This window comes from Hyla sarda, chromosome 4, assembly GCF_029499605.1.
Source record: "Hyla sarda isolate aHylSar1 chromosome 4, aHylSar1.hap1, whole genome shotgun sequence".
Taxonomy (NCBI): domain Eukaryota; kingdom Metazoa; phylum Chordata; class Amphibia; order Anura; family Hylidae; genus Hyla; species Hyla sarda.
Genome location: NC_079192.1, coordinates 125,430,951 through 125,456,548, shown reverse-complemented (window position 1 = coordinate 125,456,548; position 25,598 = coordinate 125,430,951). Strand labels below are relative to the sequence as shown.

At 47.8% G+C, this 25,598-nt stretch overlaps 1 protein-coding gene across 1 annotated transcript; it reads left to right on the top strand.

Moving 5' to 3' along the window:
- The first annotated feature begins 50 nt into the window (after nucleotides 1-50).
- HYPK (huntingtin interacting protein K) lies at nucleotides 51-10,902 on the top strand. The gene is made up of 4 exons (XM_056572048.1): nucleotides 51-267; nucleotides 8,088-8,143; nucleotides 9,519-9,570; nucleotides 10,239-10,902. The coding sequence occupies exons 1-4, from the start codon at nucleotides 106-108 to the stop codon at nucleotides 10,332-10,334; spliced, it is 366 nt and encodes a 121-aa protein (XP_056428023.1). The 5' UTR covers nucleotides 51-105; the 3' UTR covers nucleotides 10,335-10,902.
- Nucleotides 10,903-25,598: the final 14,696 nt, after the last annotated feature.

Below are 25,598 nucleotides of genomic sequence, written 5' to 3'. Positions count from 1 at the left end.
GAACTTCCCAGCTTCTCTAGCACAGAAAGTGACGTCACGTCGCGCGGCCGGAAGTACAGTTCCACGCTCGGCTCCCTGTCTTATCTTCCGGTATAGAGAAGAATCATGGCTGCAGAAGGGGATGTGGAGCTGGAGCTAGAAACAGAGGAGAACTGCAGTGAGCGGCCGGCGGATAAACCCCGCAAACATGACAGCGGGGCGGCGGACCTGGAGAGGGTCACCGACTATGCGGAGGAGAAGGAGATCCAGAGCTCCAACCTGGAGACGGTGAGCGGTGCTGGGGCCTGGGGAGGCGGCGGTCCAGGAGCTGAACCTTCTGTAATCACCATGTGCTGCCCGGGCTGTCCATGTGCTCCAGGTGGGGGGTGGAGGTCACGTGATGTAGGCTCTGCAGGATTATAAAAGAGTCACTGCCCCTGGGGTCTCTGTAGAGAAGTGTCGCTGCCCCTGTGGGTCTCTGTAGAGAAGTGTCGCTGCCCCTGTGGGTCTCTGTAGAGAAGTGTCGCTGCCCCTGTGGTCTCTGTAGAGAAGTGTCACTGCCCCTGGGGTCTCTGTAGAGAAGTGTCACTGCCCCTGGGGTCTCTGTAGAGAAGTGTCACTGCCCCTGGGGTCTCTGTAGAGAAGTGTCACTGCCCCTGGGGTCTCTGTAGAGAAGTGTCACTGCCCCTGGGGTCTCTGTAGAGAAGTGTCACTGCCCCTGGGGTCTCTGTAGAGAAGTGTCACTGCCCCTGGGGTCTCTGTAGAGAAGTGTCACTGCCCCTGGGGTCTCTGTAGAGAAGTGTCACTGCCCCTGGGGTCTCTGTAGAGAAGTGTCACTGCCCCTGTGGTCTCTGTAGAGAAGTGTCACTGCCCCTGTGGTCTCTGTAGAGAAGTGTCGCTGCCCCTGTGGTCTCTGTAGAGAAGTGTCACTGCCCCTGTGGGTCTCTGTAGAGAAGTGTCACTGCCCCTGTGGTCTCTGTAGAGAAGTGTCACTGCCCCTGTGGTCTCTGTAGAGAAGTGTCACTGCCCCTGTGGTCTCTGTAGAGAAGTGTCGCTGCCCCTGTGGTCTCTGTAGAGAAGTGTCGCTGCCCCTGTGGTCTCTGTAGAGAAGTGTCACTGCCCCTGTGGGTCTCTGTAGAGAAGTGTCGCTGCCCCTGTGGGTCTCTGTAGAGAAGTGTCACTGCCCCTGTGGGTCTCTGTAGAGAAGTGTCACTGCCCCTGTGGGTCTCTGTAGAGAAGTGTCACTGCCCCTGTGGGTCTCTGTAGAGAAGTGTCACTGCCCCTGTGGTCTCTGTAGAGAAGTGTCACTGCCCCTGGGGTCTCTGTAGAGAAGTGTCACTGCCCCTGGGGTCTCTGTAGAGAAGTGTCACTGCCCCTGGGGTCTCTGTAGAGAAGTGTCGCTGCCCCTGGGGTCCCTGTAGAGAAGTGCCGCTGGCCCTGTGGTCCCTGTAGAGAAGTGCCGCTGGCCCTGTGGTCCCTGTAGAGAAGTGCCGCTGGCCCTGTGGTCCCTGTAGAGAAGTGTCGCTGGCCCTGTGGTCCCTGTAGAGAAGTGTCGCTGGCCCTGTGGTCCCTGTAGAGAAGTGTCGCTGGCCCTGTGGTCCCTGTAGAGAAGTGTCGCTGGCCCTGTGGTCCCTGTAGAGAAGTGTCGCTGGCCCTGGGGTCTCTGTAGAGAAGTGTCGCTGCCCCTGGGGTCCCTGTAGAGAAGTGTCGCTGGCCCCTGTGGGTCTCTGTAGAGAAGTGTCGCTGGCCCCTGTGGGTCTCTGTAGAGAAGTGTCGCTGGCCCCTGTGGTTCTTGTAGAGAAGTGTCACTGCCCCTGGGGTCTCTGTAGAGAAGTGTCGCTGCCCCTGTGGGTCTCTGTAGAGAAGTGTCACTGCCCCCTGTGGTTCTTGTAGAGAAGTGTCACTGCCCCTGGGGTCCCTGTAGAGAAGTGCCGCTGGCCCTGTGGTCCCTGTAGAGAAGTGCCGCTGGCCCTGTGGTCCCTGTAGAGAAGTGCCGCTGGCCCTGTGGTCCCTGTAGAGAAGTGTCGCTGGCCCTGTGGTCCCTGTAGAGAAGTGCCGCTGGCCCTGTGGTCCCTGTAGAGAAGTGCCGCTGGCCCTGTGGTCCCTGTAGAGAAGTGTCGCTGGCCCTGTGGTCCCTGTAGAGAAGTGTCGCTGGCCCTGTGGTCCCTGTAGAGAAGTGTCGCTGGCCCTGGGGTCTCTGTAGAGAAGTGTCGCTGGCCCTGGGGTCCCTGTAGAGAAGTGTCGCTGGCCCCTGTGGGTCTCTGTAGAGAAGTGTCGCTGGCCCCTGTGGGTCTCTGTAGAGAAGTGTCGCTGGCCCCTGTGGTTCTTGTAGAGAAGTGTCACTGCCCCTGGGGTCTCTGTAGAGAAGTGTCGCTGCCCCTGTGGGTCTCTGTAGAGAAGTGTCACTGCCCCCTGTGGTTCTTGTAGAGAAGTGTCACTGCCCCTGGGGTCCCTGTAGAGAAGTGCCGCTGGCCCTGTGGTCCCTGTAGAGAAGTGCCGCTGGCCCTGTGGTCCCTGTAGAGAAGTGCCGCTGGCCCTGTGGTCCCTGTAGAGAAGTGTCGCTGGCCCTGTGGTCCCTGTAGAGAAGTGTCGCTGGCCCTGGGGTCTCTGTAGAGAAGTGTCGCTGCCCCTGGGGTCCCTGTAGAGAAGTGTCGCTGGCCCCTGTGGGTCTCTGTAGAGAAGTGTCGCTGCCCCCTGTGGTTCTTGTAGAGAAGTGTCACTGCCCCTGGGGTCTCTGTAGAGAAGTGTCGCTGCCCCTGTGGGTCTCTGTAGAGAAGTGTCGCTGCCCCTGTGGGTCTCTGTAGAGAAGTGTCGCTGCCCCTGTGGTCTCTGTAGAGAAGTGTCACTGCCCCTGGGGTCTCTGTAGAGAAGTGTCACTGCCCCTGGGGTCTCTGTAGAGAAGTGTCACTGCCCCTGGGGTCTCTGTAGAGAAGTGTCACTGCCCCTGGGGTCTCTGTAGAGAAGTGTCACTGCCCCTGGGGTCTCTGTAGAGAAGTGTCACTGCCCCTGGGGTCTCTGTAGAGAAGTGTCACTGCCCCTGGGGTCTCTGTAGAGAAGTGTCACTGCCCCTGGGGTCTCTGTAGAGAAGTGTCACTGCCCCTGGGGTCTCTGTAGAGAAGTGTCACTGCCCCTGTGGTCTCTGTAGAGAAGTGTCACTGCCCCTGTGGTCTCTGTAGAGAAGTGTCGCTGCCCCTGTGGTCTCTGTAGAGAAGTGTCACTGCCCCTGTGGGTCTCTGTAGAGAAGTGTCACTGCCCCTGTGGTCTCTGTAGAGAAGTGTCACTGCCCCTGTGGTCTCTGTAGAGAAGTGTCACTGCCCCTGTGGTCTCTGTAGAGAAGTGTCGCTGCCCCTGGGGTCCCTGTAGAGAAGTGCCGCTGGCCCTGTGGTCCCTGTAGAGAAGTGCCGCTGGCCCTGTGGTCCCTGTAGAGAAGTGCCGCTGGCCCTGTGGTCCCTGTAGAGAAGTGTCGCTGGCCCTGTGGTCCCTGTAGAGAAGTGTCGCTGGCCCTGTGGTCCCTGTAGAGAAGTGTCGCTGGCCCTGTGGTCCCTGTAGAGAAGTGTCGCTGGCCCTGTGGTCCCTGTAGAGAAGTGTCGCTGGCCCTGGGGTCTCTGTAGAGAAGTGTCGCTGCCCCTGGGGTCCCTGTAGAGAAGTGTCGCTGGCCCCTGTGGGTCTCTGTAGAGAAGTGTCGCTGGCCCCTGTGGGTCTCTGTAGAGAAGTGTCGCTGGCCCCTGTGGTTCTTGTAGAGAAGTGTCACTGCCCCTGGGGTCTCTGTAGAGAAGTGTCGCTGCCCCTGTGGGTCTCTGTAGAGAAGTGTCACTGCCCCCTGTGGTTCTTGTAGAGAAGTGTCACTGCCCCTGGGGTCCCTGTAGAGAAGTGCCGCTGGCCCTGTGGTCCCTGTAGAGAAGTGCCGCTGGCCCTGTGGTCCCTGTAGAGAAGTGCCGCTGGCCCTGTGGTCCCTGTAGAGAAGTGTCGCTGGCCCTGTGGTCCCTGTAGAGAAGTGCCGCTGGCCCTGTGGTCCCTGTAGAGAAGTGCCGCTGGCCCTGTGGTCCCTGTAGAGAAGTGTCGCTGGCCCTGTGGTCCCTGTAGAGAAGTGTCGCTGGCCCTGTGGTCCCTGTAGAGAAGTGTCGCTGGCCCTGGGGTCTCTGTAGAGAAGTGTCGCTGGCCCTGGGGTCCCTGTAGAGAAGTGTCGCTGGCCCCTGTGGGTCTCTGTAGAGAAGTGTCGCTGGCCCCTGTGGGTCTCTGTAGAGAAGTGTCGCTGGCCCCTGTGGTTCTTGTAGAGAAGTGTCACTGCCCCTGGGGTCTCTGTAGAGAAGTGTCGCTGCCCCTGTGGGTCTCTGTAGAGAAGTGTCACTGCCCCCTGTGGTTCTTGTAGAGAAGTGTCACTGCCCCTGGGGTCCCTGTAGAGAAGTGCCGCTGGCCCTGTGGTCCCTGTAGAGAAGTGCCGCTGGCCCTGTGGTCCCTGTAGAGAAGTGCCGCTGGCCCTGTGGTCCCTGTAGAGAAGTGTCGCTGGCCCTGTGGTCCCTGTAGAGAAGTGTCGCTGGCCCTGGGGTCTCTGTAGAGAAGTGTCGCTGCCCCTGGGGTCCCTGTAGAGAAGTGTCGCTGGCCCCTGTGGGTCTCTGTAGAGAAGTGTCGCTGCCCCCTGTGGTTCTTGTAGAGAAGTGTCACTGCCCCTGGGGTCTCTGTAGAGAAGTGTCGCTGCCCCTGTGGGTCTCTGTAGAGAAGTGTCGCTGCCCCTGTGGGTCTCTGTAGAGAAGTGTCGCTGCCCCCTGTGGTTCTTGTAGAGAAGTGTCGCTGCCCCTGGGGTCTCTGTAGAGAAGTGTCGCTGCCCCCCGTGGGTCTCTGTAGAGAAGTGTCGCTGCCCCCCGTGGGTCTCTGTAGAGAAGTGTCGCTGGCCCCCGTGGGTCTCTGTAGAGAAGTGTCGCTGGCCCCCGTGGGTCTCTGTAGAGAAGTGTCGCTGGCCCCCGTGGGTCTCTGTAGAGAAGTGTCGCTGGCCCCCGTGGGTCTCTGTAGAGAAGTGTCGCTGGCCCCTGTAGAGAAGTGTCGCTGGCCCCCGTGGGTCTCTGTAGAGAAGTGTCGCTGGCCCCCGTGGGTCTCTGTAGAGAAGTGTCGCTGGCCCCTGTAGAGAAGTGTCGCTGGCCCCTGTAGAGAAGTGTCGCTGGCCCCTGTAGAGAAGTGTCGCTGGCCCCTGTAGAGAAGTGTCGCTGGCCCCTGTAGAGAAGTGTCGCTGGCCCCTGTAGAGAAGTGTCGCTGGCCCCTGTAGAGAAGTGTCGCTGGCCCCCGTGGGTCTCTGTAGAGAAGTGTCGCTGGCCCCCGTGGGTCTCTGTAGAGAAGTGTCGCTGGCCCCCGTGGGTCTCTGTAGAGAAGTGTCGCTGCCCCTGTGGGTCTCTGTAGAGAAGTGTCGCTGCCCCTGTGGGTCTCTGTAGAGAAGTGTCGCTGCCCCCTGTGGTTCTTGTAGAGAAGTGTCGCTGCCCCTGGGGTCTCTGTAGAGAAGTGTCACTGCCCCCTGTGGTTCTTGTAGAGAAGTGTCGCTGCCCCTGGGGTCCCTGTAGAGAAGTGCCGCTGGCCCTGTGGTCCCTGTAGAGAAGTGCCGCTGGCCCTGTGGTCCCTGTAGAGAAGTGCCGCTGGCCCTGTGGTCCCTGTAGAGAAGTGCCGCTGGCCCTGTGGTCCCTGTAGAGAAGTGTCGCTGGCCCTGGGGTCTCTGTAGAGAAGTGTCGCTGGCCCTGGGGTCTCTGTAGAGAAGTGTCGCTGGCCCCTGTGGGTCTCTGTAGAGAAGTGTCGCTGCCCCCTGTGGTTCTTGTAGAGAAGTGTCACTGCCCCTGGGGTCTCTGTAGAGAAGTGTCGCTGCCCCTGTGGGTCTCTGTAGAGAAGTGTCGCTGCCCCTGTGGGTCTCTGTAGAGAAGTGTCGCTGCCCCCTGTGGTTCTTGTAGAGAAGTGTCGCTGCCCCCTGGGGTCTCTGTAGAGAAGTGTCGCTGCCCCCGTGGGTCTCTGTAGAGAAGTGTCGCTGGCCCCCGTGGGTCTCTGTAGAGAAGTGTCGCTGCCCCCCGTGGGTCTCTGTAGAGAAGTGTCGCTGCCCCTGTGGGTCTCTGTAGAGAAGTGTCGCTGCCCCCTGTGGTTCTTGTAGAGAAGTGTCGCTGCCCCTGGGGTCTCTGTAGAGAAGTGTCGCTGCCCCTGTGGGTCTCTGTAGAGAAGTGTCGCTGCCCCTGTGGGTCTCTGTAGAGAAGTGTCGCTGCCCCCTGTGGTTCTTGTAGAGAAGTGTCGCTGCCCCTGGGGTCTCTGTAGAGAAGTGTCGCTGCCCCTGTGGGTCTCTGTAGAGAAGTGTCGCTGGCCCCCGTGGGTCTCTGTAGAGAAGTGTCGCTGGCCCCCGTGGGTCTCTGTAGAGAAGTGTCGCTGGCCCCCGTGGGTCTCTGTAGAGAAGTGTCGCTGGCCCCCGTGGGTCTCTGTAGAGAAGTGTCGCTGGCCCCCGTGGGTCTCTGTAGAGAAGTGTCGCTGGCCCCCGTGGGTCTCTGTAGAGAAGTGTCGCTGGCCCCCGTGGGTCTCTGTAGAGAAGTGTCGCTGGCCCCCGTGGGTCTCTGTAGAGAAGTGTCGCTGGCCCCCGTGGGTCTCTGTAGAGAAGTGTCGCTGGCCCCCGTGGGTCTCTGTAGAGAAGTGTCGCTGGCCCCCGTGGGTCTCTGTAGAGAAGTGTCGCTGGCCCCTGTAGAGAAGTGTCGCTGGCCCCTGTAGAGAAGTGTCGCTGGCCCCTGTAGAGAAGTGTCGCTGGCCCCTGTAGAGAAGTGTCGCTGGCCCCCGTGGGTCTCTGTAGAGAAGTGTCGCTGGCCCCCGTGGGTCTCTGTAGAGAAGTGTCGCTGGCCCCCGTGGGTCTCTGTAGAGAAGTGTCGCTGGCCCCCGGGGGTCTTGGCTGACCATCTCTCCAGACATTGCAAAACCATAACTCCCAGCATGAAGTTGTCGGCGCCTGCTGGGAGTTGTCGTTTTTCAACAGCTGGAGGGTTAGTGTTTTGGGGTACACCTCTATATCTTCTTATATGGGTACTCTTGGTTAAAGGGTAGCTCCCACCATCCTATTTTTTTTTTTTTGCTAGCCCGTTTCCCCTCCATCTACGGCACTAGCCCGTTCACTCCTCAATCCCCAACCCCCTGCCCCGCATACACCGTTCCCTCATTACACTTGAAGTTACTGCAGAGTCCAGCAGCGGGCGTGCAGGGACAGCGGCGGCGATGTGCGGGAGGAGTGGCCGGGGAGCCAATGCGCTCGCTCCCGCCTGTCTGATTGACAGACAGGAAGCGAGAGCAGCCTAAATGAAAAAGGACTGATTGCCACTCCAAAATCAGTCCTTTTTCAGTGGCCGGTTTTTAAATGTAAATTAAACCTTTTTAATGAAAAAAAAATAATAAAAGTATATTAGAGATATGTTGTAGTACATAAGTACTACAACATATCAAAAAATAAAGTTGGTGACAGTGCCCATTTAAGGAAATCTATCACCTATGCCAAGGCTAGGGGGTTGTGCCTGATCCCGGGGGGGGGTTTGACTCCAGGGCTCCCTGTGATCTCCAGCATGGCATCCCGCCTCTCCTCTTGAATAAAGCTGTGTGACTTACACCCCCCCCCCCCCCTCCATGCACCTCTATGGGAGAGCCGGAGTGCTGTACCGCTATAGAGATACATGGAGGGGCCGTGTCGTTCGCTGCTTTGTGCAGTGACTGACATGGTTCCAATCATTAGCAGAGCCAGGGTGGGGTGTGGTGGGCCCCAGTGGTTGGACCCCCGCGATCAGACACTTATCCCCTATCATTAGGATAGGGGATAGATTTCCCTCACCTGGAATACCCCTTTAATTTCTTTGCTGTGCTGCATCTATTTGCTAGTATTCCTGTGTCATCCAGGCAATGGCTACGGTAATGATACAATAAGATACGGAACATGGTTCATAAGGTTTAAAAAAGACCAGAGTCCATCAAGTAAACGTATATGTATAAATGATAGTAGAGAGATCAATGGGTAAGCTGTGGACCTCTAGGCCAGGCCAGGACTGTACGTTATACCTGTATATATTGTTATAGCCGTGTACATGGAATAGGCACTTACATTCTCGTTGTATTTGGTCTTTCAGGCCATGTCAGTGATTGGAGACAGGAGGTCAAGGGAGCAAAAAGCAAAGCAAGAAAGGTGAGTTTATCTCTTGTTCTCTTCAGTTATTCCATCTCACAATATAAAACAGATTCTGATGTCTTCCAATAGGACTTATACTTGAAATGGATCATCTCCTCTGTGCCTATAAAATGTTTAGTATGTGTTACTTTAACCCCTTCTCAACCCTTGATGTACCTGTATGTTATGGGTGGGGGGGAATATGGTGCAGGCCCGCGGGTCGGAGCTATTGGCAGCTGACATCTGCCGGTAATGACGGACACCAGAGATCGCTCTGATGTCCATCCTTTAAATGATTAAATTCTGCAATCTATACAGATCACTGTAATCTCTGGGCCTAGTGGTCCTGCATAAATTTGTTCAGCTTTCAGGTGCTCCCGTGGGCTGGAAAAGGTGGATACAGTCCTAGGAGACTCTTTCCTAGGACTGTATCCACCTTTTCCAGCCCACGGGAGCACCTGAAAGCTGAACTCATTTATGCAGGATAAGTCATCAACTGCCAAGCCGAGAAGTTCGTGACGAATCGAATTTACTGTAAGTTCGCTCATCTCTAGAGAAAACATAAGCCACAAATCAAAATTTAAGGCGCCATGAAGGGGAGAAAAGGAAGCTGTCAGGAGGTTTTTTTATTTTTATTTTGTTTAAACCTAGGGCTAGGCCGCTCCAGAACAATGTAGCATTTTTAAGAAATCATAGTTTTACATACTAGCCAAGGACATGTTCTGGAGTCATGGAGGTCTCCACCAACTTCTGCCCCCTGGGCTTGACAAACAGGTCTCTTCATATATACACAGAGACGCCTGTCCGTCAAGCCCAGCTGGCTGAGAGCCGCCTCCAGGACTGCATATTCTGCTCTTGGCTTGTGGGATGCCCTTTGCGTTCCCCATGTATATAGTGCTGCTAAAGATATCATTTATGTTCTTTTCTAAAAAGACCAGAAGTGCTGTAATTGAGTTGCTACAGTGATTGGTTGTTTTACTCCTCTATTTGCTGTGTTGTAGAATCCCCAGTGTATCCTATGAGATGCAGCTCAACACTACTGTCCCATGACAGGTACAAACCTATTACAAGGAGACAGTTGGAACCTGCATCTCATTGGAATACACGGAGACATCAAGTGTAGCAAGTGATAGATTGGCGACTTAGACCTTTTGTCCCCTAACTCACACTTTAGTCTGCTCTTATGATGTGCTGTCAGCGTAGAGCAGTGTTTCCCAACCAAGGTGCCTCCAGCTGTTGCGAAACTACAACTCCCAGCATGCCCGGACAGCCGAAGGCTGTCCGGGCATGCTGGGAGTTGTAGTCTTGCAACAGCTGGAGGCATCCTGGTTGGGAAACGGTGTCGTAGAGTCTGATCTTGTATAGCAGTTACTAATGGAGTCCTTTGTTACAGAGAAAAGGAACTAGCTAAAGTTACCATCAAGAAGGAAGATGTCGAGCTTATTGTGAGTATGAATTATATGGTAATAACATGTGGAACTTTTTTATTTATTTTTTTTTTTCTGTAAATACTTTGTATTCCCTATGAAATAACTAGAGATGAGCGAACTTACAGTAAATTCGATTCGTCACGAACTTCTCAGCTCGGCAGTTGATGACTTATCCTGCATAAATTAGTTCAGCTTTCAGGTGCTCCGGTGGGCTGGAAAAGGTGAATACAGTCCTAGGAAAGAGTCTCCAGCCCACCGGAGCACCTGAAAGCTGAACTCATTTATGCAGGATAAGTCATCAACTGCCGTGCCGAGAAGTTCGTGACGAATCAAATTTACTGTAAGTTCGCTCATCTCTAGAAATAACCATTCTGGAACATATTCTGTCATAGCTCTATTTCGTACTGTATTTTTTTTACAGGCGAAAATAAAAAAAAGTAGACTTTTTGGATGTAAATGATAGTATTCAATAGTTTTATTAAGTGGAATTTCACATACAGAAAAGTTGTCTCATTTTTAAAACTTTAAAGTAACCATTAGGGATAAGGCCTTTGAAAATAAAAGAAGCGATCTGATTGGTTGCTATGGGCAACTGGGGCAGGTTTGGCCAGCAGAGCTTTTGATCAATTTCTCCCAAAATGTATCATCCTCAGCTCTTGTGTTAATACATTCTTTATTTTCAGATGAACGAAATGGAGATTCCCCGGTCGTCAGCAGAACGAAGTTTGCGGGAACATATGGGAAATGTAGTAGAAGCGCTCATCGCTCTCACTAACTGAGCCTCTAGTTGTTACAAGAACTCTCTCTTGATGCTTTACGTATCATCCAGTAAAACATAGGACTGAAAGGAGTAAAAAAAAAACAAATCCCAACATCTAGGCAAGCTGGGCCTTGTAGTTCCACACCAGACTCACTTCAGTGGTTATCTATGTAAATTGTCGTTTCTGGGCTCTATGCAGCTAAATATTTACAAATGCCCCAGGATTGTCTGTCATTTGCCTAAACCAGTAGACTTGACCTTAAATTATTGTGTATAAGAATAGTGAATGATCAAAGTAACAAAATTATTGGCCGAGTGACTTTTTCACCCCCATTTGGTATGTTTAATACACAAAACCAACCCAGTTTAGTTTGAGATGTGAAATAAAGTTCTTTTTAAAACCTATTACGTTGTCAATCATCGTATCTTAAGAAAACCGCTGCCACTAATAACAGGTATTGTCTGGTAATAAGCTACTGGACAACTGGGTCCTACCATTCCATTGTCAAAAGGGTGTGTTAAATTTGGTCACTGTCCTACTGTATCTACTGTTCACTTTGCCTAAATAATAAACTTGCCTTTTAGAATTTCTTGTTGGCACTGTTCATCTCCCCCGTTGCATGTGTGTACTTAATGAGTTATCGTGTATTCCCTCCAGAGGACAAGTTTTCATACATCCTGCTAACAGACCCTTCCAGCTGTAGGGACCACCACTATGATACAGGTTAGATTTGCACGCAGGTTTTATTTTATTTTATTTTTTTCTAGCATTTTTTGGAAATCTGGCACAGCAGCTTTTGATCCAAAGCCAGTGTATTCATAAGGAATGAGAAATATAAAGAAAGGACTTCTCCTCCTTTCTACTGAATCCATTTCTGGCTTTGGCCCAAAAACTGCAGTGACAAATTTCTAAAAAAAAATGCCTGAAAGAACCTGTGTGGAAACCTAGCCTTATAGATTTTCTTATATAGCCAAACGCAGTTGGGGGGGGGGGGGGGGGAAAGAACAGTGAGGAATGGTAAACCGTTCTGGATGGAATCACACATGCAGTAAGTGCTACCTATTGAATCCAGATTTCAGCCTAAGGGATTTCACACACAGCGTTTGGGGACATTTTTTTTGTTTTGTTTTTTAATTTAAGTTAGCTTTCGGCTAGGTCACTCTAGTTCCTTCTGGTTTGCCAACCCATGATGGCATCCATGGTTATATGACCTAGCACATGGGGTCGGACTTGCTGTGGTATAATCTGCAGTAATTCATCCTATGTCCTCCATAAGAATGCCCATGTTAAACTTGTTTTAAAAGGACTGAAGAAAAAATATAGTAGTTTAGCAACTTTAAAGGGATATTGTGTGTATGATGGCTGTGTGTGTGTGTATGGGGGCTGTGTGTGTGTGTATGGGGGCAGTGTGTGTGTGTGTGTATGGGGGCAGTGTGTGTGTGTGTGTATGGGGGCAGTGTGTGTGTGTGTATGGGGGCAGTGTGTGTATGGGGGCAGTGTGTGTATGGGGGCAGTGTGTGTATGGGGGCAGTGTGTGTATGGGGGCAGTGTGTGTATGGGGGCAGTGTGTGTATGGGGGCAGTGTGTGTATGGGGGCAGTGTGTGTATGGGGGCAGTGTGTGTATGGGGGCAGTGTGTGTATGGGGGCAGTGTGTGTGTATGGGGGCAGTGTGTGTGTATGGGGGCAGTGTGTGTGTATGGGGGCAGTGTGTGTGTATGGGGGCAGTGTGTGTGTATGGGGGCAGTGTGTGTGTATGGGGGCAGTGTGTGTGTATGGGGGCAGTGTGTGTGTATGGGGGCAGTGTGTGTGTATGGGGGCAGTGTGTGTGTATGGGGGCAGTGTGTGTGTGTATGGGGGCAGTGTGTGTGTGTGTGTATGGGGGCAGTGTGTGTGTGTGTGTGTATGGGGGCAGTGTGTGTGTGTGTGTGTGTGTGTATGGGGGCAGTGTGTGTGTGTGTGTGTGTGTGTATGGGGGCAGTGTGTGTGTGTGTGTGTGTGTGTATGGGGGCAGTGTGTGTGTGTGTGTATGGGGGCAGTGTGTGTGTATGGGGGCAGTGTGTGTGTGTGTGTATGGGGGCAGTGTGTGTGTATGGGGGCAGTGTGTGTGTATGGGGGCAGTGTGTGTGTGTATGGGGGCAGTGTGTGTGTGTGTGTATGGGGGCAGTGTGTGTGTGTGTATGGGGGCAGTGTGTGTGTGTGTGTGTATGGGGGCAGTGTGTGTGTGTGTGTGTATGGGGGCAGTGTGTGTGTGTGTGTGTATGGGGGCAGTGTGTGTGTGTGTGTGTGTGTGTGTGTGTGTATGGGGGCAGTGTGTGTGTATGGGGGCAGTGTGTGTGTATGGGGGCAGTGTGTGTGTGTGTGTGGGGGCAGTGTGTGTGTGTGTATGGGGGCAGTGTGTGTGTGTGTATGGGGGCAGTGTGTGTGTGTGTATGGGGGCAGTGTGTGTGTGTGTATGGGGGCAGTGTGTGTGTGTGTGTGTATGGGGGCAGTGTGTGTGTATGTGTGTGTGTATGGGGGCAGTGTGTGTGTGTGTGTATGGGGGCAGTATGTGTGTATAACGGCTGTGTGTGTATGTATGTGTATGGGGGCAGTGTGTGTGTATAATGGCTGTGTGTGTATGTATGTGTATGGGGGCAGTGTGTGTGTATAATGGCTATTTGTTTGGGGGTAGTATATGTGTATAATGGCTGTGTGTATGTGTATAGGAGCAGTGTATGTGTGATGGATGTGTGGGGGCAGTGTGTGTGTAGGGCGCAGTGTATCTGTATTGGGGCAGTGTATGATGGCTGTGTGTGTATAAAGGGGCAGTGTGTGTGTGTATAGCAGTTGTGTATGTGTATATTATTGCCATGTGTGCATATAAAGGTTCAGTGTATGTATTTATGATGGCTGTGTGTGTATATACAGTGGCAGTGTATGATGGCCGTGTGTATATCGGGAAAGTTTGATAGCCGTGTGTGTGTATGGGGGCACTGTGTGATGGCTGTGTGTATAAAGGGGCAGTGTGTGTGTATATAGCAGTTGTGTATGTGTGTATTATTTTGGTGTGTGTATAAAGGTTGTGTATGTATTTATGATGGCTGTGTGTATATCGGGAAAGTGTGTGTGTATGATAGCCATGTGTGTGTATATAAGGGCAGTGTGTGTGTGCGTGTATGGGTTATGGCTGCCATCATCGTCATGTCATATGCACGGTAAGCAACATATTTATGACCGTAGATACTGTCACATCAACTTCTGATGACAGGACAGCTGGAAACGTATAGAATTTAAAGAATCTAAAAGGAAAGCCTGACCGGACCAATTAAGAAGCATTGTTTCACACTAATGCGGAGGATTGTTTGTGGTATTTAGGTAACTAATGGTACCTGCAGATATGAAGATGTCCTAAGAACAGTTATGTTGTATGCACTGTATGGATTAAATGCCATTCATTTGACAGCATGCAGTAAGATACTGAGAATGTAGTCTGCCATAGAAAGGATTTATGCCTTGATGTTTTGGAGTGCGCTAAAATGCGCTAAAAACCAACTCTCAAGAATATACTAATAATGAGTGTGACATTAACACGACTAATTCTGAATACATGTAAAATAGCTGGCAAGGATTCTTGTGATGGACATGGAACACATGATTGTATAAAAATGCATAAGACTGTAACACATTGGTGTTATAATATTGGATGTTTACTAGTGTTGGGGCGCAAATATTCGCAATGCGAATATTTATCGTGAATATAGCGCTAAATATTCGCAATTACGAATATTCACATTTTTTTTCACAGTACACATCACAGTGATCATCCCTCCCTGCTTCCAGCTTGTGATGTAAACAAGGCTCCAATACTAGTTACTGTGTCAGACTGGCGGGTGCCTGAGAAGTTGCATATGTGAATTTTCGTGCATATTGATCCCTCCCTCCCTTCTTTTAGCTCTTTTATGACGCGATATTGCGCATGCGAATTTTATGGTGAATACGCATGCGCATGCAAATTTTATGGCGCATAGTAAAAAAAAAGGCAGCGGTCGGTGTGAACAGGCGACTAGTATTAATATGGCTACTAAAATGGCAGCCAGAAAAAGATGCTCGTATGTATAAATACATTTCCTTTCACTTTCTTTTTTGAATATATGGTTTTTAGAAGAAGTATTAAATGTGAGGTTTTAAAGTCTCAGGTTATGTATTCAGTGCCATATATGGGTGTATGGGGCTGTGCATGAGTATATAGAGGCTGTGTACGCATATGGGGCTGTGTATGTGTATTTCCTTAAGGATTCAGGGTGTAAATGTACATCCTGTCAAACGATTTCAGGGAACCATGAAGACTCAAGCTCAGTTTCCCTTTCCTCCGGATCTGGCTTCCAAATGGACAGTGCAACCTACGGTTGATCCTCCAGTCTAGCCTGTCCAAATCTACTACTCTGCCTTAACCCCTTAAGGACACAGCCCTTTTTCACCTTAAGGACGGAGCCCTTTTTCGCAATTCTGACCACCGTCGCTTTACGAATTAATAACTCAAAAACGCTTTTACCAAATATTCTGATTCTGATATTTTTTTTTTCGTGACATATTCTACTTTATTTTGGTGGTAATTTTTCGGCGTTACTTGCATCCTTTTTTGGTGAAAAATCCCCAAATTTCATGGAAATTTAGCATTTTTCTAACTTTGAAGCTCTCCACTTTAATCCAAATTAAATTTTTATTCACAAATACAATATGTCCATTCACAAACCCAATATGTCCACTTTATGTTGGCATCATAAAATGGACATGTTTTTGCTTTTTGAAAAAATTAGAGGGCTTCAAAGTAGAGCAGCAATTTTCAAAAATTTCATGAAAATTGCAAAATCTGAAGGGACAGATGTTACAGAACTACAACTCCCAGCATGCCTGGGCAGTCTAGACATGCTGAGAGTTGTAGTTTGGCAACATCTGGAGGGCTACCGTTTGGGCACCACTGTAACAGTGGTCTCCAAACTGTGACCCTCCAAATGTTGCAAAACTACAACTCCCAGCATGCCCAGACAGACTTTGGCTGTCTGGGCATGCTGGGAGTTGCAATTTGGCCTTCCTAGTGGTTGCCACAGTAAAGATCACTTTACTTTCACTTTCATCCCCCCACCGTAGTTTCCCTACCTGAGCCAGGATCCAGCAGTCTCCAGCGACAATCGGGGGTCCCCAGGCATCTTCTACTTCATGGAACCGGCCTTCATCTTCTCCCCACGATCCCCTCGACATCCAAGGGTGGGCAGAAAGGGGGTTGCCATGGCAACCCACTGTCCTGCCTTTGGTCAGAATCAGTTCTGACCAATGGCAGGGGATAGGAGGAGATCGCAGCACTGCAACCTCACTCCTATCCCTCAGGATGATCAGGGTTGTCACTGACAGCTCCGATCATCCCTATTTTCCGGGTGATCGGGTCACCAGAGACCCGATCAGCCCGGAATTGCAGAAAATCGCATGTCTGAATTGACATGCGTTTTTCTGAGATCGCCGACATGGGGTGGTCTCAGGTCCCCCCTGGGCGATGTGCCGGGATGCCTGCTGAATGATTTCAGCAGGCATCCTGGTCCGGTCCCCAACCGGCTAGCGGCGGGGACCGGAATTCTTACGGGCGTATGCATACGCTCCACGTCCTTAAAAGGTTAAAGGGGTACTCCCGTGGAAAACCTTTTTTTTTTTTTTTTTTTTTTTTTTTTTTTTATCAACTGGTGCCAGAAAGTTAAACAGATTTTTAAATTACTTCTATTAAAAAATCTTAATCTTTCCAGTAAATGGTTTTCTTTTTGGAACACAGAGCTCTCTGCTGACATTATGACCACAGTGCTCTCTGCTGACATCTCTGTCCATTTTAGGAACTGTCCAGAGCAGCATATGTTTGCTATGGGAATTTTCTCCTACTCTGGACAGTTCTTAAAATGGACAGAGATGTCAGCAGAGAGCACTGTGGTCATGATGTCAGCAGAGAGCTCTGTGTTCCAAAAAGAAAACCATTTCCTCTGTAATATTCAGCAGCTAATAAGTACTAGAAGGATTAAGATTTTTAAATAGAAGTAATTTACAAATCTTTTTAACTTTCTGGCACCATTTGATTTAAAAAAAAAAAGTTTTCCACGGGAGTACCCCTTTAAGGATCCTGCGGACAAAAAGATTGAAAACTTGGCGAAATTTGCCTTTGAAACTGCAGGTTTGTCTCTGCTTCCCACCTTTGCATCCGCTTGGGTGGCCAAGGCTGTTTAGGTTTGAGTTTCTCAACTACGCCAGGGCATCCTTTCTGGTGCTCCACGGGAGGACTTGGCAGATATTACTCGCCAGCTCTCTTACGCGGTCCGCTCATTGCACGGCTTTTGCTTCAGGTCAACAGCCCTGAGGAAGTCGCCTTGGCAGTGACGGAACGCGTGGGGTCTTCTGTGGCCTTGTCCTTATCTGTACATCATGATTCACTTGGCTTCTCCATCCAGTCTGGGACTCTTGTTTCCTATGCACTTTATATGACTGCAAGTATAACGGAATTGTGGCAATACTAGTTGGGAATTGCAGGTGTAACCTATATGCTGCTATTATTGGTATTACTGTTTACTACAAATGAGATATATAGTCATTTTTTATTCCCTGTGTTGTCCTGTTTACAAATTGCATCTAAGTTGTGTATATAATTTGTATGGAGTATAATATTGGATTGGACGGGTGCCAGTCTCTAGGATGGCCCCTCCCTAGGGTTGTGCTCAGGCTCTCAGTGAGCCTATTTTAATTGGTTTTATTGTTGTTCCCTACCTAACACAACAACCGTAGTGTTTGCAGGGGGTTGTTTGTATTTAATAAAGAATTGTTTAATTGCAATATGGATTTTTGGTGTGCTGATGTCATTTCAGTGTTACTTTGATCTTTCTCTTTTTTTGTATGGCCGTAAATGTTGACACCCCTGAAATTTTTTAAGAAAATGAAGTATTTCTCACAGAAAAGGATTGCATTAACACATGTTTTGCTATACACACGTTTATTCCCTTTGTGTGTATTGCAACTAAACCAAAAAAATTAGGAAAAAATGCAAATTGGACATAATGTCACACCAAACTAGAAAAAGGGTCTGGAGAAAATTATTGGCACCCTTAACTTAATGTTTGGTTGCACACCCTTTGGAAAAAATAACTGAAATCAGTCGCTTCCTATAACCATCAATAAGCTTCTTACACCTCTTAGCCGGAATGTTGGACCACTCTTCCTTTGCAAACTGCTCCAGGTCTCTCTTATTGGAAGGGCGCCTTTTCCCAACAGCAATTTTCTCCACAAGTGTTCAATGGGATTTAGATCTGGACTCATTGCTGGCCACTTCAGAACCTTCCAGCACTTTGTTGCCATCCATTTCTGGGTGCTTTTTGACATATGTTTGGGGTCATTGTCCTGCTGGAAGACCCAAGATCTCAGATGCAAATCCAGTTTTCTGACACTGGGCTGTACAGTGCGACCCAAAATCCATTGGTAATCCTCAGATTTCATGATGCCTTGCACACATGTAAGGCACCCAGTGCCGGAGGCAGCAAAATAACCCCAAAACATCATTGAACCTCCACCATATTTCACTGTAGGTACTGTGTTCTTTTCTTTGTATGCCTCATTCCGTTTTCAGTAAACAGTAGAATGATGTGCTTTACCAAAAAGCTCTATCTTGGTCTCATCTGTCCACAAGATGTTTTCCCAGAAGGATTTTGGCTTACTCAAGGTCATTTTGGCAAAATTTAGTCTTGCTTTTTTATGTCTGTGTCAGAAGTGGGGTCCTCCTAGGTCTTCTGCCATAGCATTTCATTTCATTTAAATGTTGACAGATAGTTCGCGCTGACACTGATGCTCCCTGAGCCTGCATGGCAGCTTGAATATCTTTGGAACTTGTTTGGGGCTGCTTATCCACCATCCGGACAATCCTGTGTTGACACCTTTCATCAATTTTTCTCTTTTGTTCACGCCCAGGGAGATTAGCTACAATACCATGAGTTGCAAACTTCTTGATAAAGTGCACTGTGGACAAAGGCAAATATAGATCTCAGGAGATGGACTTTTAACCTTGAGATTGTTGATATTTTTCCACAATTGTGGTTCTCAAGTCCTCAGACAGTTCTCTTCTCCTCTTTCTGTTGTCCATGCTTAGTGTGGCACACCCAGATACACAATGTAAAGAGGTATTGTCCACACCTGTTACTTGCCCCAGGTGATTTTAAAGGAGCATCACGTGCTTGAAACAATCTTATTTTTCCACAATTTTGAAAGGGTGTCAATAATTTTGACAAGCCCATTTTAGTTTAATTTAGTGGGACATTATGTCCAGTTTGCTTTTTTTCCCTCCCTTTTTTGGTTTAGTTCCAATACACACAAAGGGAATAAACATGTGTTTAGTAAAACGTGTGTTACTGCAATCCTTTTCTGTGAGAAATACTTCATTTTCTTGAAAGATTTCGGGGGGGGGGGGGGGGGGGGGGCAACATTTACAGCCATAACTGTATATTTCTGTCACCTCCTCTTTTCCTCAGGGTGACTCCTTCTTCGTGATTCCAGAGGGTAGTCGCAAGGGTCTTCCAGCTTCCAAGGTGACCATTTCGCGGTGGATCCGTTCTGCCATATCGGAAACGTACCGTCGCAAAGGAAAGGTCCCACCTTTTTGGGTGACTACGCATTCCACTCGTTCTGTTGGGGCTTCTTGGGCTCTCCACAATAGGGCTTTGGCCCTGCAAGTCTGTAAGGTGGCATCCTGGTCATCCTTGCACACTTTCACAAAATTTTACCAAGTGCACACATTCACGTCAGCTGACGCCGGTTTGGGTCGCAAGGTGTTGCAGGCGGCAGTGGCTCAGTCCTCTGCCTGATTCTGTGTTGGATATTTTTTCCCACCCCGGGGACTGCTTTGGTAAATCCCACGGTTTCTGTGTCCCCCAATGGTACCGACTGAACAAAGTAGATTTTTTCATGCTTACCGTAAAATCTCTTACCCAGAGGATCCATTGGGGGACACAGCACCCACCCATTGTTTGTGGGTCAGTAGGAGGGGTATATTCTGCGAGGAGGGGCCGACTTTTCTTTGAATGTCTAGTGTAAGCGCCTCCTAGTGGCAAGAGCATATACCCACGGTTTCTGTGTCCCCCAATGGATCCTCTGAGAGAGATTTTAACGGTAAGCATAAAAAAATCTACTTTAAACTCCCGGCTATGATTTAACCTCTTCCCTAATAAAATCGAATGACCCCCCCTTTTCCCATTAAAAAAAAAAATAAACTGTAAATAAAAATTATATACATGTGGTATCGCCGTGTGCGTAAATTTCCAAACTATAAAAATAAATTGTTAATTAAACCGCACGGTCAATGGCGTACACGTAAAAAAAAAATCCAGAGTCCAAAATAGCGTATTTTTGGTCACATTTTATACCATTAAAAAATAAATTAAAAGTGATCAGAAAGTCCAAGCAAAACAAAAATGGTACTGATAAAAACTTCAGATCGCTGCGCAAAAATTGAGCCCTCAAGCGGAAAAATAAAAGTTATAGGGTCAGAAGAGGACTATTTTAAACGTATAAATTACAAAAAAATTACAAAATGGCTTCTTTTCAATTTTGCCCCACAAATAATTTTGTACTGGTTTTGCTGTAGATTTTGTGGTGAAATTATTAATGATATTACAAAGTAAAATTCTTGGCACAAAGAATAAGCCCTCATATGGGTCTGTAGGTGGAAAATTGAAAGTGTTATGATTTTTAGAAGGTGAGGAGGAAAAAACTAAAGTGCAGAAATGAAAAATCATCAAAGAGTTAAAGAGGGTTAAAATGGGGCAAAAAAATAAATAAAAATAAAATGATGTGCACCCTGAGTATGGTGATGTGAGGTGGTGATAATGGGCAATTTGACCCTTCCTCAGCATGCACTCCTATTTTCATACAAGCAAAAAGAAAAATAGCCAGCACAACAACCTAATACACGGGTGCACACTGCTGTGGCAGATACAGAGTATACAAAAAAGAAGATTGCAGCAGCACACATTGGTCAAAAAATTGAGGCTCTTAGCGCACGGGGAGGTGGCCTCATTTAGGATGGGACCCTAACACACATTCTGAGCCTAACACTCAGATACCAACTCACCTCTGCTGGGCATATAGCCTCTGACTGGGTGACATGCTGGATCCATATACAATTTAAAACACCACCTGGGAGAAAGGGGGAGGGGTGCACAGCTAAAGAGGGTGCTATTCCCCCAAAGGTGAGTTGGTATCTGAGTGTTAGGCTCAGAATGTGTGTTAGGGTCCCATCCTAAATGAGGCCACCTCCCCGTGGTGGATGGGGGACACGTTTTTGATCAAAAAAGTGCGCTAAGAGCCTCAATTTTTTGACCAATGTGTGCTGCTACAATCTTCTTTTTTGTATACTCCTATTTTCATACTTGCACTTAAAGGGGAAAACATTTTTTTTTTCACATCGCCATCATGACAGCACCACCATGAGATTATCCCCTGTAGATCTAATAGGAACAGGAAACACAGAGAAGTTAAATAAGATCCTCCCCATCCACCCCTCAGTCTTACCTCTGGTGGGCTGTTTTCTGCTCCGGACGGGGCTGCCAAGCAGCGGGGGTCTCGGTCATGCACACATCTCCCTCCCCCTGTGCTGCATCGGGTCGTGCTTCCTTCAGGCTGCTGCCTCCTGGTCCCTTCCTCTTTCTTTGGCGCCTGCTGTGTGTTTATGCGGCAGGGGGGTTTGTTCTGGCTGGTCGTGGTCCTCCTTGGAGCTTTCTGGCCATTGCAAGCTCCATGCTGCCGGGGCTTGTGCGTCTGACGTTGCGGCGCTCGTGCAGACATGCTCAGTCATTGGCTGGGGACAGGAAGTCCCTCCCCCAAGATGGCGCCGCCCATCGGAAAGCCAGAAAAACATGGAGGGGTGCCTAATTTGAACAGAGGAGTGTAAATTGCTCCTCTGTTCCATCATACATGCTTCTAAGTCATGGATGTGTCTGCTGCCTCCTGCTCTGCTCATCTGGAGCACTCGGCATCGGCTGTAACCATGAGTAGCTGGCCCTTAGAGGGTTCACTTACTTTCTGTGCTTCTTTTTTCTTATGTATCACATGGTGTTTTCTTGGTAGTGGTTTCTTTGTGGTTAGCACCATATTGCTTTGCTCTATGCTGCTTCCCCCCCCCCCCCCCCCTATATTCTACTTTCTTCAAGTAGTATATTTGATTCTCATGAGTGTTCCTTTCCTCTCTTAGGGAGACAAGGAGGCCCCGAAGAAATCAAAAGAAAAAGAATCCTCTAAAGAAACCTTTAAAGAATCCAAATCTAAGTCCAAAATATGTGCAACATGTGCTGCAGCATTACCGGATACCCATCCTAAACCTCTTTGCAAAGCCTGCACTGACAGAATTGCTTTCCAAGAATCCCCGTCCTTTATGGATGAGCTTCATTTACTTATTAATGAACAAGTACAATCTGCCATAGCTACTGCACTGCCTAGTACTTCAGCTCCTGCTATATGCCTGTGGCTGAACCTCCCATCAAAAAAGCAAAAAATTGCTATTACTTTGGACTCAGACTCTTTGGACTCGGATTCTAATGAAGACTTACATTCTGGTGTTACCTTTTCTAAAGGAGAGGGGGAAATTCAGAATACTCCTTCTAAGAGGGATGATAAGAAATATTATTTTTCTTCTGAAGATACAGACATATTACTTACTGCCGTAAAAAATACCATGAATATTTTTGACACTCCAGAACCTATGTCTGTTCAAGACAGAATGTTTGCTGGCCTAAAATCTCAAAAAACTAAAGTTTTTTTGGTTCATGATAGTATATATATATATATCACCTATAATAATGTAATGATGTAATAATGTAACAAAGAATGTGTTGCCAAAGCTACCCACTGGGAAAATCTAACGCCTACAACAAAAGCATCAGCAACAGGGATGTATGAAACATAGCAAAAGTTTATTTATTAAAGATTACATAAAATATTCATCATGACAAAATAAAAAGCACAGTGTACACAGCTGGAAGAGAAGGCAGGGACATACAGGCTCAAGTGGAAGGTATTGGATGTAAAGGAAACTGACAAACGTTGCATAGGCAAGTGACTAAATGAAGAAATACAGACAATGCAGTATAGCTAAATGAACTGAATGCAGGTGCAACAACAGTCAGAGAGAGGGACAAGCATGTATTACCACAACAGAGCCATGTATTTACCTGCACCTACCCCAACGCATGTTTCACGCCAATGTGCTTCGTCAGCGGTTCATGATAGTATGGTTCATGATAGTATAAAATCTCTTATCACATATGAGTGGCAGGCTCCTGAGAGGCATTTGCAAATACCTAAAGAGTTTCGCAACCATTTCCCCTTTGAACCTAATGAGGTTAATCTGTGGAGTGAACCTCCAAAAATGGATGTGCAGCTTTCTAAGGTGGTTAAAAGTACTGCACCCCCATTTGAGGATGCGGCTCAACTTGAAGACACCCTTGACCGCAAAATGGATGTTCTTCTAAAAAAAATCCTGGGAAGCCTCTTCGGCTTTAATCAACCCTAATATCGCAGCTACTACAGTAGCCAAGAAAAGACCTAAACAAAATAAAAATTTTGTTTAAGTCTAAAAAACAAAGAATATAAAAGTTAAGGTAAAGGAGGACTTTGGAGCTGTCCAAAAGGTGGAAAAAGCAAAGACTTGTATCCTCAATCCCAATTCCGATAACAAAAAGCAATGACAGTCTTGTGGGGGGAAGATTGTGTCTATTAAGTCAACAGTGGTCCATGATCACAAAAAAAATCCTTTCATTCTAAATTCCATATCTCAGGGATATAGAGTAGAGTTCATCAGCCTTCCTCCTCCAAGATTTTATTCTACAGATCTCAGATCAGACATCTTAAATGAACGGCTTATTTCAGGCATAAAGGATCTCTTGTCTCTGGGAGCTGTTATTCCGGTCCCGATCTTGGAACAGGGTCTGGGTCACTATTTCCATCTATTTTTGGTGCCCAAGCCAAATGGCACATTCAGAACAATTATAAATCTAAAAAAATCTAAATAAGTTAAATTCTTACAAAAGGTTAAAGATGGAGACCCTGAAGACAGCCATACCTCTGATTCAAAGAGACTCCTGGATGTGTACCAATAGTCTAAAAGATGCCTACATCCCCTTACCAATTCATCCCTCTCAAAAAAAAATTCTCAGGTTTGTGATTCAACACAATCACTTGACCCTCCAATTCCAATTTCAGGCCCTACCTTTTGGAATATCCTCCGCCTCAAGGATATTTACGAAGGTAATGGTAGAGGTGATTGCTCATCTAAGACTAAAAGGAATTTTAATAATTCCTTACCTGGACGACTTACTAATTATTGCTCAGTCAAAGGAGACTCTTCATCAACACCTCCTTATGACTCTGTCTTGTCTTCAGAACCTCGGCAGGATCATAAACTGGCAAAAGTCAGATTTAATTCCAGCAAAGAAAAATACATTTCTGGGCATGATCTTAAACTTGGAGAAACAAAAGACCTTTCTCCCAGAAGACAAGATTCTCTCCCTTCAGCTAAAAATAAAAGATCTGATTCGGAGAAACTCTTGTCCTATAAGAACAGCCATGTCAGTCTTAGGATCAATGACATCCTGTATACCAGAAGTACCATGGACCCAAAGCCATTTGAGACCTCTGCAATCACTAATTCTGAAAGTTAGGGACAGATCCCATCTGTCCTTAGAGAAGAGGTTGCAAATTCCTCATCAGGTAAAAGCCTTCTTAGCTTGGTGGCTAAAGAGAAACAATCTCTCTATGGGAATTCACTGGATTCTCTCTCCTGCTGTTACAGTAACTACAGATGTGAGTCTTTGGGGTTGGGGTGTTCATGTCGAGCATCTTCATCTTCAGGGCTCATGGTCCCAGAAAACCTGATGTCACTCCTCCAACTTTCGGGAATTGAAGGCAGTTTTATTGGCATTAAGAGCTTCAAAATACCTTTTAACCCCTTAAAGACTCAGCGTTTTTCCGTTTTCATTTTTTCCTTTCCTTATCGCGATAGTCCCGATCAGCCCGATTAAGCTGCCGGGAAGCTTTTACTTTCGTTTTGGACACGGAGATCAACTTTGATTGCCGCATCTGAAGGGTTAATCAACAGATTGTTGTGCCACACGATATTAGCCCAGGGTCCCAGCTATCATTAGCAGCCGGGACCGAGTCGGTATGATGCGGGGTCACGGCGTGACCCAGTTTTAAATACCGGGACCGGGCGCAGGGCAGGTACACCCTGCGTCCTTAAGAGATTTAAAAAAAAACATCATGTGAAGGTTTATTCGGATAATGTAACCACAGTGGCTTTTCTTAATCACCAAGGGGGAACAAGACACTCCCCTCGAAGAGATCTCTCAAAGATTTTCATCTGGGCAGAGAAAAATGTTCTTTCCCTTACAGCTGTTCATCTGAAGGGTGTAGAAAATCAGGATGCAGACTTTCTAAGCCAGAACCAAGTGGATCATGGGGAATGAGAGCTAAATTCTCAAGTCTCTAGTGAGAGTTTGGGGGAACCCAGTAATAGATCTCTTTGCCAACAAGAGAAATTGCAAAGTCCAGAACTTTTGCTCTCTCAATCAGAGAGAGAATCCTCTTGCAGTAGATGCTCTTCAACAAGTTTGGGACTTTCCTCTTGCTTACGCATTCTACTAATCCTACTAAAGAAATCCTACTACAGATCCTACTAAAGAAAGGTCTTTCTAGCAAGGTGGTTAATACATTACTAAAAAGTAAAAAAGGTTCTACCTCTTCTATATACCTAAGATACTGGAAAAAATGTATTTCACGGTGCGGTCCTTCCCCACCAGACATTCTGAATCCAAACATTCCTAAGACACTGGACTTTATTCAAGAAGGGTTCGAAAAAGGTCTATCAGTACCTTAAACGTTCAGACGGCAGCTTTAGGGTGTTACTTTGATACCTCTCTAGCTGAACATAAATGGAATTTTTTTTTTTAAACCTAAAATATCTAAGGCCCCTTTCACACTATAAAAACACTTCCCTTATAAACGCCTTTTAGGAAATCGGCAGTTATACAGCCGGTACAAAATCACTAACGTCCGTTAGAAAATCCAATTATTGTCTATGGGATTTTTCTAATAGTCTTTTTAACCCGTTACCGCCTGTTATTAATAACTGACATTTTGTGACAGGCAAATGAACGGGAGAAATAGTGCATGGACTAATTCTCCTGTTACTATCGCCCGTCACAAAATAATGGTCTATAAATTTTCCGGCAAGCAAGTCC

Bases quoted from the DNA above. Each gene is read 5' to 3' on its own strand.
- HYPK (XM_056572048.1), top strand. From the start codon at position 106: ATGGCTGCAGAAGGGGATGTGGAGCTGGAGCTAGAAACAGAGGAGAAC. The intron at 8,144-9,518 runs GTGAGTTTATCT...CCTTTGTTACAG, and splicing joins CAAAAAGCAAAGCAAGAAAG to AGAAAAGGAACTAGCTAAAG. The intron at 9,571-10,238 runs GTGAGTATGAAT...CTTTATTTTCAG, and splicing joins AGGAAGATGTCGAGCTTATT to ATGAACGAAATGGAGATTCC.